Here is a 13,769-nt window from a genome sequence, read left to right as displayed (position 1 = left end):
ACATGTGACATAGAATGTTCTTACCATCTTCTCATAAGGAAGACTCAACCTCTTTGGAAGAAATTGAGTACTACTACAAAGGTGAGGGGTGGGAGTGAAGCATAGAAGATCTGACAAGCAGCAGACAAGATGCCAATAAAGGAAGCAATGAGAGAAAGTATTACCCTGAAAGAAAACAGGGAAATTGAAGTGATATTTTCAGCCATGTTTAGTTGGAATTGCATGTATTAAACTATGAGACAACTACAAGGTAGACACGTACTCAAAGTGATAAAAAAACTTGACCTTCCAGACCTTGGCGATTCTACATGGGAGTTTTGCATTTCAGAGATTAGCTTTCTCAACAATTTACCATGAGATAAATCTTTCTGGCTCCTGCCCACTATGTTGAAATGTTACCCAAGACAAAGTAAAGCAAGTCAAGGTAAAGCAGAGCAAAGGTTTTTAGCAAGGAAGGTCATCTTCACTCCATCCACATTCCCCACCCCCCACCCTGGCTTTGTTCTTGACTCTGGTGCATCTCTAGCTGTGCCTCCTCCCCTTTTAAACATGACCTTTTATTCTGACTAGGTGTTTGACTTACTACTTTCATATAATATTTAGTTTAGAGAACTACAACTCTGCTTTAAAAGGGATTCTAAACAGGAGTTGCAAGGTACTAAGTTGACATCAGAGGAGACAAAATGACATAGTTTAATTATACAATAGAGTAGGCACTGAAGAGAGTCACCTTCTGAGGAAGGGGCATATCCAATTACTTCAAAAGGTTTCTTTGTTTGGAAGTTCTGAGCACTTCACTAATACAATCATGTGTTCTGAGAAACTCTGTATTAGACTACTGCTTTCTACACAACTAGTGACATCTATTAGTATAAACATAAAATGCTTTAAATACATTTTTATTTTTAAATATACATATATAATATTTATTCCCTTTTGTTGCCCTTGTTTTTATTATTATTCTAATTGTTGTTGTTGTTATTGATGTCATCATTGTTAGGTAGGACAGAGAGAAATGGATAGAGGAGGGGAAGACAGAGAAGGGGGAGAGAAAGATAGACACCAGCAAACTTGCTTCACTGCTTGTGAAGCGACTCCCCTGCAGGTGGGGATAAAAAATATTTTTATTTGTTTATTATTGGAGAGAGACAGAAATTGAGAGTTTTGGGGGAGATAGAGAGGGAAAGAGACAGAGACAGACAACTGCAGCCCTGCTTCACCACTCATGAAGCTTCCCCCCTGCAGATGGGGACCAGGGGCTTGAACCAGGGTCCTTATGCACTGTACTGTGTGTGCTCAACCAGTTTTGCCACCGCCTGGCCTCAATAATCCTTTAAAAGTACTAAGTATTTAAACTCCGTTGGCATGGTACCTGAGTATGCAGATCAATAGTGCATCATAGGAAAATTCAAGAATACAGTACCATTTGCCCAAAAGCTAGATAGGAACTACAAAAGGACTTTCCACCTATGAAACAATACAGTCAGAAAAATATGAGGAATGCAGGCTAAAACTATAATACAATACAACTTGAGAGCCAGAAAACTGGCTGAAATTCAACAGTGTCATAATATGTCTCAGGTTGCTAGGCCTAACACAAGTTGGCTGAGTTCTTTGAAGTAAATTTGGTCATCTTAATTATAGTGACAAGTGTACATACCCTTCCAGTTCAGCAATTCCTCTCTGGCATTTTACTAAGCAGGTATGCAGAATGATGTATGTATGTTTAAAATCATTCACTGTAGCATTGGTTTTTATTGTGAACCACAGTGGATGGAATTTAGAGAAAGCCCTCCACTGAAACTTTTGTAGGAGTAGGGAAAGAGTGAAGAAGCTTAATATGCCTTCTTGTGCAAGGACTTCAAGATGTTTGCCAAAAGGAAAATGGAGAAGGCACATACCGATCTATACAACCTGCCATTTCTGTGTAAAAAAAAAAATGAGAGGAGATCAGAGACTATGGAGAGCTTAGTTTGCATGACATGCTTTTGGATATAACGTGAGCAAGAAGCATTGCTGACCTGTAGATGATCAAGAGATTGGGTGAGGAAATGGGTAGGTGAATGTTACATGCCGGTTGCCATTTTTTTCTTCTTTTTTAAAAATACGCTTTGCCAGGGGCCGGGCGGTAGATCCTCACGTGGTGCAAAGCGCAAGGACCCACGTGAGGATCCCGGTTCAAGCCCCCGGCTCCCCACCTGCAGGGGAGTCGCTTCACAGGCGGTGAAGCAGGTCTGCAGGTGTCTGTCTTTCTCTCCCCCTCTCTGTCTACCCCTCCTCTCTCCATTTCTCTCTGTCCTAGCCAACAATGAACAACATCAACAATAATAACTACAACAAGGCTACAACAACAAGGGCAACAAAGGGGGGGGGGAAGGCCTCCAGGAGCAGTGGATTCATGGTGCAGGCACTGAGCCCCAGCAATAACCCTGGAGGCAAATATATATATGTGATTTGCCTATTTAAGAAGTGGATAAATAATTATACAACCATATGGTGAGACACGATGCATTGACAAAAAAGGACAAAGGATATTGCTTATGTTATTGACAGGGAAAGAAAAAATCTCTAAGGCTGTTAAGAGAATAAAACCAGCTATCGGAACAGAATGTCCTATATGTTGACTATGCTCCCTTTTGTCAATAAAGCAGCAAGTCCAAGATTGTTTGCTTGGATTTGTTTGTAGATGTGTGATGGAATTCTGTGATAGCCCCCACCTTCAGGAATGAAAGACGCCTTTCCCTGGGACTAATTGTACTGCAGGCAAACAGTCTTCCTCCAGCTTCCTTCACCGTGGTTAACTGAGGTCACAATGCCTTCCTGGGTGATCTGAAGCCACTGAGCGATCGGTACAGGAGTGTGAAGTGCCAACTCTGTATACAGCAAAGGACACCTGTGTATAGTCACTCAACTTCAGAAATCTCCTCAATACTGCTTGCAGCCTGTCTTCCTCCTCTGCTGTCCATTCTCCTTCTGAAGAGAGCAGTCCCAATTCTCTGCCCTGAAAATCCACATCTCCCCTCCCTACACCCCCGTCCACCAGTTGCTACCAAAGCAAAAACAGTTATTTCCTGTCTGGGGAGGCATGGGCACCTGACAAGTGGGCACACATTTTAGAAGGAGCCTTTTCATCCTGTCTTTTAATAATTAAATAAACGTTGGGGCCATCCTGGAACCCCACCTCCCCAGAACCCTGCCCCACTAGGCAATGATAGACACAGGCTGGGGGTATGGATCGATCTGCCATTGACCGTATCCAGCAGAGAAGCAATTACAGAAGCCAGACCTTCCACCTTCTTCACCCCATAATGACCCTGGGTCCATACTCCCAGAGGGATAAAGAATAGGAAAGCTTCCAATCGATGGGGATGGGATATGGAACTCTGGTGATAGGAATTGTGTGGAATTGTACTCCTCTTATCCTACAATCTTGTTAATCATTATTAAATCACTAATTGAATAAAAAAATACTTCACTGAGAAAAAAAAATTACATGCCTGAGACGAAAGCTTCAGTTTTAATCACTGGCATTATCTTATTCCCGAATTTAGTAATGTTTTGTTATCTCTTCTTCCTCTCACATTTTCTCTCAGCATAAATAAAAATAAATAAATAGATAGATGAATATTTAATATAAATAAATAAATGGGATTACACACACACACACACACACACACACACACACACACACACGTAGAGCCATAAATCAAAACAAATGCTAACTTGATAGCTTTGTATATATCTGATACATTTTCAAATGACTGCTAGAGCACATTTTGGTTTTAATTGAGGTGGAAAGATTTTTTTCACCCCACATTATTGTGCCCTCTAAATATACTTTTTCTCTTTGTTTTGTTTAGGACCTACAGAGAAGTACCTTGATTCCACCTTACGATGGAATTTAAAAAGTCCCCTGATGGTGGATGGGGCTGGGTGATCGTGCTTGTCTCTTTCTTGACACAGTTCTTGTGTTACGGATCTCCGTTGGCTGTTGGCGTTTTATACATAGAATGGCTGGGTACCTTTGGTGAAGGAAAAGGGCAAACAGCCTGGGTTGGATCCCTTGCAAGTGGAGTGGGCTTGCTTGCAAGTAAGTGGACACATTTATGCTTCTCTTTGTTCACTGACCATTTCATTATATTCACTGCATCATTAACACTGTGCAAGGCATAGGATGCACTTAAAAAAAATTGTGATGGATTTTTCCAGCTGCCTTGGAGTTCTAGAATTGTTCTTTTTTGTAAGCCTGTGTGAAAACACAGAAATTCTCGCCTCTAGAAAAAAATTAAACAGAAATTCCATGCCATTCATTCATGGATTCATTTCTTTTACTGTGTCCCAAGCCGTGCACCAGATGCTTGAAATGATAAGATGAACTGTAAACAGGCCTTCCTGTGCTTATGGACCTCAGTCTGATGACACACCTACTTCTAGGAGTAAGAAAGACATGAGGAAATAAGAGGAGGGCTCCTGATACTAACAATGAAAGCTAGGGACCAAAGAAACAAGTTATGTTCAACAGTACTCTGCGCAGTTCTTGTGTGATTCATAATTTCTCCTGACTGATACAGAGATTTTGTAGTCAAGAGGCCAGGCCATTTGGAGTTGTATTACATTCATATGAAAATATCTGTGATGGCAAAAGATATTCCATTATACCAAATGATACTTACTACTAAGGATTGGAATATAGTGCCATGTATAAAACATGAAATATTCTCTGTGTGACTTCCACATATAATATTTCCAAAGTAATAATCTGGGTAAATGTCTACATATGATGTAATCACGATTTCTATCATCTTTTTTTTCTAACCCATAAAAGTTTAATTAGATTAGTCTGTAATGTTATTTGGAAACCAACATTATTATCATCATAATCACTAACTCTTTTTTTTTTTTGGGGGGGAACCATTGGAGGGTAATTTATTTATTTGAGAGAGAAAGCAAGTACATATACCCACTGCTCAAGTAGAAGGTCAAGGTCATCATTAACCCAAGCACAAAGCAACACAATGCATGTTGACCTGCAAACTATTTGATCACAAATGAAGAATTAACACACAAGGCTTGATCACAAGCTTCACAATGCATAGTTCCCCGGGGGTAATTTACAGGTACCTCAGGGTAAATTACAGGCACTTCAAAGGAAGGGGGAGGAGGGAGGGGGAGGTTGAGCAAGCAAGTATATGGTGGCTTTCAAGATTTCTATCATCTTTAAGAAAAAAAGATAGAAAAACATCTGCTTTCCTCTGAGCTATTAAACATCTATACTTTAAAGCATATATTTCAATTTCATCCTGTGAACTCTGCAATAATCATTAATGATTAGCAGTCTAATTTACTTGGAACTTTAAAATCAGATACACTCAGATGGAGACCTAGTCTTTGGGTCTCTTCTTGTGTGTATAATCAACTTGACAGGCTTTAATGAGCAAATCACAGTCTTCATCCTTACAGCAGAAATAAAACAAAGCAAAGTGGTGACTTGTAAGGTACTAAATATGTTGCTTTTTCTGATCACTGAAGGAAGCATCTTTCTTGAAAACAATATTTGTTTGTTTACTTACTGATTTTGGGTAGAGACAGAGTGGAATTGAGAGGAGAGGAGGAGAAGATAGAGAGGGAGACACTTGAGAAGCTTGCCCCCTTACTGGTGATGGCTAAGGGCTTATGCCAGGGTCCTTGTGTATTATAAAATACCAGATGTACCATTGCCTGGACTCTTTGCTTCTTGAAACAAAATAAATCAAAACAGTTGTTGCCAACTGTTTAACTAAAAACAAGACGTGAACAACAATGCTGGGTCATCTGGCTGTGTCAGATAAGATGATTAAACATAACTAAACAAATGGAAATAATACTGGCATCAGAAGTTCAAGAGAAACAGGAAAAGTTGGTCCAAGATTTGTTTCCAAGAACTTTTAAAAATGTGATTGATTATAAAACTATCAAAGTAGAGAATAATGGATACTAATAAGTGGATTTAACTATATTGATCTCTAGAAATGGATTGATATGAAGAGAATGTTTTTTTTTTCTTTATTGGGGGAGATTAATGGTTGACAGTTGACAGTAAAATATAGTAGTCAGTACATAGGTAAATTGTCTCAGTTTTTCACAAAACACTATAAACCCCCACCTAGGTCCTCCTCCATCATCATATTCCAGGGTCTGAACACTCCCCTCTGCCCCAGAGTCCTTTACTTTGGCGCAGTATACCAGCTTCAGTCCAAGTTCTGCTTTGTGCTTTCTCTTCTGTTCTTATTTTTCAACTTCTGTGAGCAGAATCATCTCATATTCTTCTTTTTTTCTCACTGATCTCACTTAATAGGATTCCTTCAAGCTCCATCCAAGATTAGGTGAAGAAGGTGAAGTCACCATAAATAGCTGAGTAGTATTCCATTGTGTATATAGACCACAACTTACTCAGCCACTCATCTGTTGTTGAACACCTGGGTTGCTTCCAGGTTTTGGCTATCACAAATTGTGCTGTTGTGAACATAGGTGTACACAGATCTTTTTTGGATGGGTATGTTTGGTTCCTTAGGATATATCCTCAGGAGAGCAATTGCAGGGTCATAGGGTAGGTCAACTTCTAGCCTTCTGAGAGTTCTCTGGACCTCTCTCCCTAGGAGTTGGACCAATTTACATTCCCACCAGCAGTGCAGGAGGGTTCCTTTGTCCCCACAAGAGGAGAGAATGTTTTAATGTTTCCCTGTAATAATCTCCATTTATTATTTTAAACCTTATTTATATGTTTGTATTAGGAAATACAAAGTTAAGGAGGAATGTAGCTACCTTGCCTTCCAAGAAGTGTGAAAAAATGACTGAAATGCTATCTTGGCATATACGTACTAGGAAGACAAAACTTCTTTTCATGATGTCTGGCCAGTGAGTGTGGGTTCTAGAAAGATGAGATCACATTAAGGATGGATGGTGTACTGGTGATCAGAACGGTGCCCCGAACTCTGAGGACTGAACTGAAGATCTAACTTCTGTCCATGATCAAAAACAGATGGTCACTGTCTCAAAGCCTAAGAGCAGTCCACTTTAAGTGGGGCCAGGTACATAACTGACAGAGCCTGTACAAAAATGAAAATTCAAAGTCCTGAATAAAAAAATTTTTTTAAAGACTATAAGGATAGCAACAGGAGACCAGTAAGTCAAATATTTGACCCTTCTAAAAACTGAGTCCTCTGCAACATTGTAGGACACAGTTTCATAAAGCCAGCTCTGCTTATAAGGAAAGAGAGAGGTAGGTGATAGATGAGAGAGAGAGAGAGAGAGAGAGAGAGAGAGAGAGAGAGGGATTGTCTTCGAAAAAGGTGATTTCCTTCCCTTTGGTGGGTGTGGTCTCAGAAGTCTGCATTTTTAGCTTGCTCCCCAGGTGATTCTGATGATCAGTGTGATTCAGATATGATATCTAAGATATCTGAGTTGTTTTATTTACCCAGTTTTGTCCAGAGAAGACATGAATGTGTGTCTTCCTTGACCTGCTCTTTTTAAAAAATATTATTTATTTACTTATTGAATAGAGACAGAAATTGAGAGGAGAGGGGGAGATAGAGAAAGAGACAGAGAGACACACCTGTAGCCCTCCTTCACCACTTATGAACCTTTCCTCCTTCAGGTGGGGAACAGGGGCTCAAACCTAGGTCCTTGCACACTGTGATGTGAGCACTTAACCAGGTGCATCACAACGTGGCCCCTCCTTGGCCTGCTCTTTGATCTGACCTCTGGAGTAGGCAAGGCACAGCAGATGCAATGCATGTGCCAAGAAAGAAGCAAACTCAATTTTTCCCCACATATTTGCCCCGTGAACTTACTTAATGTTTTCATTGTCCACTCAGTGTATGCATGGCTTTGTGTGCCTGACTCAGTAGAATCAGTCTTACTCTGTTGGTTTGAGTTAATTCTCATAACACAATGAAGGAGGTGGGTGTTACTTTCTTCCTGTGACCCAGCCAAGATGAAGCACTTTCTAAGAGGAAGAGTAACACCAGTGCTCTGGATTTCCTAACCTGTTAAACCTGTTTTATCACCTCTAAGTTGGAGGTGACAGAAGTGTTAACCTTATTTGATCTTTATGTAGAGAAATTGAGATGGTCTTTACTGGAGAACCTCACTCCAAGTAGAATTGTTCTTCTAAGCAGTTTTAAACAAACTATAGAATCTGCAACACAAGGAGACCCGTCAGGATAAAAGACAAGGATGCTTCTGGAATTACAGAGAGCAGGGAGGGCTGGGACTTCCTAATATTGCACCAAGCATTTGGAAGTTAGGATCCCACCTATGGCTCTGACACACTGACATTCGGGACAGTATCTCATACTAGTATATTAGAATAATGAAAAGGATGCATTTTTAATGCATCTTTTTAAGAAAAAGGTTTATTTGGCATGACTTCACAGAAAAGAAATGATAATCCAAAGAGATAGACCCAAGAACTTAAGCCCCATTTTCAGAAATGTGATCAAGTATTGAGAAACAACTAGATGAAAAGTAAAGGGAGTTTCTTTTTGGAGAGGGAGGAGGGGAGGCTGTAGGCAATAAATAGGAAGACAGTTTGTATAGTAAGGAAAGATTTGTTATACAGACTCAAGTCATCTCAATAGATACTTCCAGTACAAAAGGGATATTTATGACCTAATTTTTGACAGAGAGATTGCGGAGAATTCTTACTGAAGACAACCAACCTGTAACTTTACACTTCACATAAGCTAACCTCTTAATTATTTCTCTTAGAAAGTATTTGAGGAGGGGGCAGGTAGTTGTGCACTTGGATAAGTGCATGTATTACCATGCACAGGATCGGGGTTGGAGCCCCCACTCCCCATCTGCAGGGGGCAGGTGCTTCACTAGGTGAAGAAGGTCTGCGGATGTCTCTCTCTCTCCCTCTCTGTCTTGCCCTCCTCTCTCAATTTCTCTCTGTCCTGTCCGATAAAATAGGAAGGAGATGGGGGGTCCGTCAGTTTACTGGTTGAGGCACCACCTCCAGTCTGTTTTTCCAGCAGAAAGTTTGCTGAAGGGAGGAGAGGACTCCTCTAGGATACACCAAATACAACTGTGAGTTTCCATTGCTGCTGCCCTCAGAGGCTGGAGCAGCAGGGTGGAGGCCCTGTGCTGACATCAGAGGACAGAGAACTGACCAGGAAACTCAGGAGAGGATCTATACCCTGGTGGCCTAGAGGTGGAGCTGTATAGTGGAAGCCTTCCCACATTGTTCTCCTGATGAGAACATGGTGAATAATTGCCTAAGAACCTACAGACTATAAACGGGTCTTGTTTAGAAACTCACAGAGCCTAGCAGTGCTGCCTAGCTTGGTAGAGAAGCTGAATTGAGCCCGGAGCTTTGGATTCTTGTGGTGTGAAAGTCTCTTTGCATAACCACTGTAATATTTCTCCCCCACCCTGCTTTATCTCTTGGTCAAGAGTGAGGGATTAAGCCAAGAAGTCTACTTATAGTCCAAAAGCCCTGAGGCTTCCATAGCCTAAAGTGTAGAAAAAGAAGAAGAGGCTTTAACAGCCATTGTGCTCCAACTCAGGGATTGAAATAATATTTAAACAACTGTTAATTTCCACAACTGTGAACTCTTTAAGTACCTTACTTAGACACAAATCAATCCAGGCAAGAGTGATCAGTAATTTGAAAGGCACTTAGAGAGGGACCTCATAACATACTATATAGAATGGTTAAAACAACAAGGAGAAATATTGGAAAAATGAACCAGGACAAGAATCCAGGTAAAAGCCCCCCAGAGGTTGAAGCACAAAATAATGAGGTCAACATAGAAACACTAGTTAAGGAAATAATCATAGGAGTGAGTAAAGAATTTGAAAGAATTGTCGTCAGAAATGCAGAAACAACAAATGAGACTCTGGGAAAAAAAACACTAATTATCTCAAGGTTATTAGAGAGCTTGAAAGCTGAAATAGCTGAGCTAAGAACATAGTTAACTGAACAAGCTACAATAGCATCAGAACATGATAACAAAATAGATGAACTCCAGAGAACAGTAGAGGGGTGAGAGAATAGAATCAATGAAGCTGAAAATAGCATTAGCAAGATCGAGGATGAATTAGAGACAACTAAAAAAGAAGTAAGAGATCTCAAAAAGAGATTAAGAGATACTGAAAACAACAACAGAAACCTATGGGATGACTTCAAAAGAAATAATACACACATTATTGGCTTATCAGGAAGAAAGAGAGGGAGAGGAAGAAAACATTCTACAGGACATAGTAGCTGAGAACTTCTCTAGTATAGACAACATAAAAGACGTAAAAGTTCAAGAAGCCCAGAGGGTCCCAAATAGAATTAACTCAGACATAAAGACACCAAGACACATCCTATTTAGAATGGGAAGGAATACGAATAAAGAAAGGATCCTGAAGGCTGCAAGAGAAACACAAAGAGTCACCTACAGAGGAAGACCCATAAGGTTAGCAACAGACTTCTCCACACAAACACTACAAAATGAGAATGGCAAGATATCTACCAAGTGCTCAATGAGAAGGCTTTCAACCAAGACCTCTGTGTCCTGTTAGACTGTTATTCAGACTAGATTGAAGCATAAAAACCTTCTCAGACAAGCAACAGTTGAAAGAATCAACTATCACCAAGCCTGCCCTGAAAGAATTTCTGAATGTTCTCCTATAAACAGTCAGACTACCATAAATATTCCATATATCAGAACACTCTAAAAATGTACAATGATGGTGTTAAAATGTCTTCAATATTTGATATCAATAAATGTCAATGGTCTGAATTCACCTATTAAAAGGCACACAGTAGAAAGATGGAGCAGAAAATACAACCCAACAATATGCTGTCTACAGGAAACCCACCTAACTCAACAAGATAAACACAGACTCATGGAAAACTGTCATACAAACCAATGGCCAAAAGAGCAGGAACAGCTATTCTCATGTCTGACATGATAAACTTTAAAATAAATAAAATTTAAAAAGATAGGGATGGACACTACTTAATGCTCAGAGGATCAGTCAACCAAGAGAACTTAACAGTTAACATCTGTGCACCCAGTGAGAATCCATCTAAATACATCAAACATCTATTGAAAGAGCTACAGCAATATATTAACAGCATTGCACCAAAGTAAAAGACTCTGGGGTGGGTGTGGGGAAGAGTACAGGTCCAAAAGGATGATAGAGGACCTAGCGGGGCTTCTACTGTTATGTGGAAAACTGAGAAATGTTATGCATGTACAAACTATTGTATTTACTGTCGAATGTAAAACATTAATTCTCCAATAAATAAATTTAAATATATATATATATATATATATATATTAACAGCAACACAGCAACACCCCACTCTCTCAACTTGACAGATCATCCAGTTAGAAAGTCAATAAAGAAATGAGGGAGCTAAATGAGGAGACAGATAAACTAGGACATTTTCAGAGTCATTCATTCCAAGAGACTGGAATACACATTCTATTGAAGTTCACATGGGTTATTTTCAAGGATAAGACCATATGTTGGGCCACAAAGACAGCATCAGCAAATTCAAGAGCATTGAAATCATCCCAAGCATCTTCTCAGACCACAGTGGAATTAAACACTTAACAATAAACAAAAGATTAGTAATAGTCCGAAAATGTGGAAGGTCAGTAGTACACTACTTAACAACTCCTGGGTTAAAGAGGAAATCAAGGAAGAAATCAAAATGTTTCAAGAGTTCAATGAAAATGAAATGAAGACACCAGCTATCAAAGTATTTGGGACACAGCTAAAGCAGTCCTAAGAGGGAAGTTCATAGCCATACAAGCACACATTAGGAAACAAGAAGAAGCACAAAGGGAGTTGGGCCTATAGCGCGGTGGGCTAAGCGCACGTGGTGTGAAGCCCCAAGGACCAGCATAAGGATCCTGGTTGGAGGCCCCAGCTCCCCACTTGCAGGGGTGTTGCTTCACAGGTGGTGAAGTAATTCTGCAGGGGCCTTTTTCTCCCCCCCTGTCTTCCCCTCCTCTCTGCATTTCTCTCGGTCCTATCTAACAATGACAATAATAAACAATAACAACTACAACAACAATAAAAAAAAACAAGGGCTAAAAATAGACCCCTGAAGAACTGCTTCACTGCCTGTGGCCAGGCCCTTTGTAGATAGGGCATGGCACTCAAACCCTGGTTCCTGTGCATAGTAATTTGAGCACTCAAACAAGCAAGTTCACCACCACCAGTCCAGATTAGCCCTTCTCTCCCTCTCCCTCTCCGTCTCCCTCTCCCTCTCCCTCTCCCTCTCCCTCTCCCTCTCCCTCTCCCTCTCCCTCTTCCCCTCCCCCTCCCCCCCTCTCCATATATATTCTGCTGCTTCTGTTTCTCTAGTTGAAATTGTTACATACAGTAAGAATGGAAGTACCTGAGGGCTTTCATTGCCTTGCATTAAGATGGCCTACAGTGCCTTTTAAGAAGGGTGGAGCTCGTTTTTGTGCAAAGGAGATGCTGAAGCAGCAGGGAATTTTTTTTTGTGTGTGTGTGTGTGCGTGTGTGCACCTTTATACTTAAACCAGATTTAACAGCACCACCCCCATTTTTGTCTTTAATTCCTTTAAATGCCTTCAAATGGGCATTGAGTCAGGGACTATATAAAAAAACATCTATGGGAGAGAAATAATGCTGAGCCATTGTAGCCAAACCAGTTTACTGGATAGGTTGTGAGGGCCGGCAGTGCTGGATTTGATATTCTTTGTAATGACTTTTATCTCTAAGCACTGTTAAGTCCTTCAAGGAAAGGTGAATTTCTTCCTCCCACAAGGACTCTGTTAAATTGGCTGGATCTCAACACGCTAGACAGTTCCAAGATATCTTGAGATTAATCACAAGTCATGACTAAACTTCTTACCATCTCTACATCATCACAAAGCCAACCAACAAAGAAAGACAGTTTGTGTGCATGCAATCTAGGCTTTGAGAAATTCTGTTTCTGCACTAGCAAGATAGCTCAACGGAATAGTGTACTACCCAAGGTCAGACTTGGCTCTTACTGCACTGGACACTGGAGGAAGCTTTGTATTGAGATCTCTCTCTCTCTGCCTTTCTTTTTCTTAGGAAGATGAATGTGGAATTCACAGTTTCAGCAAGGAATAATGAGGAGGGCCTCTAGTATTTTGGAGAAGCCCACAGTCTGGACTCTGTATGTAGATGGGGGTTAGGACTGACAGGCTAAGTCACTCTGCTCTGCCAGGAAACCCTGTTGCCCAGCCACACATGGCCTTGTTCCTGCTGTGTCTTACCTCTCACTGCACTGTCAGTTTATTCACGGCTTTAGCACAGCGGGCACGACTACTCTACTGCTACTGGGGCTTTGAAATTTTCTAGGAGAGAGAAGTACATGCAAGTTGATATATGTTTCAAAGGGAGTACATTTCTCCCATTTCTCCCGAAATGTATATCATCATAATTACAACCTACAAAAACAAACAAACAAAAAATACACTTATGCTTCGGTTTCCTCTGCCTCCAGTGTATTCTCATCCCTTTGGTCAACATAATCACACTGCATGTCCCTTCGGAAATTCCAGCACATGACTGACAACTTAGCAAAAGAAAAAAGTAGTTAACTTTGCTGGGGGAAACAACAGTTGTCACCCAAGTACTATTTCTTTCTTTTCTTTTTTTTTTGCCTTCGTAATTATCGCCGGTGCTTGGTGCTGGCACTACCAATTCAGTGCTCTTGGCAGCATTATTCCTCCCATTTGATTGGATAGGACAGAAAGAAATTGATAGAGGATGGGAAATAG

The 13,769-nt window shown here is 40.5% G+C and overlaps 1 protein-coding gene across 9 annotated transcripts in view; it reads left to right on the top strand.

Moving 5' to 3' along the window:
• SLC16A9 (solute carrier family 16 member 9) overlaps positions 1-13,769 on the top strand; it is a 70,697-nt gene that overhangs the window by 24,140 nt on the left and 32,788 nt on the right. For 6 of the 9 annotated variants that reach the window (XM_060190943.1, XM_060190940.1, XM_060190933.1 and 3 more), the window contains exon 2: positions 3,861-4,090. In XM_060190943.1, the coding sequence (XP_060046926.1) occupies positions 3,895-4,090 (196 nt within the window). In that variant the 5' untranslated portion in view covers positions 3,861-3,894. Of the gene's footprint in view, positions 1-2,610; positions 2,898-3,858; positions 4,091-13,769 lie in introns of those variants that run through there. The other 3 variants (XM_016185682.2, XM_060190926.1, XM_060190988.1) reach the window with 3 other exon arrangements.

This window comes from Erinaceus europaeus, chromosome 1 (assembly GCF_950295315.1).
Source record: "Erinaceus europaeus chromosome 1, mEriEur2.1, whole genome shotgun sequence".
Taxonomy (NCBI): Eukaryota; Metazoa; Chordata; class Mammalia; order Eulipotyphla; family Erinaceidae; genus Erinaceus; species Erinaceus europaeus.
The sequence above is the reverse complement of the archived record's forward strand: the minus strand, read 5'-3'. Positions and strand labels throughout refer to the sequence as shown.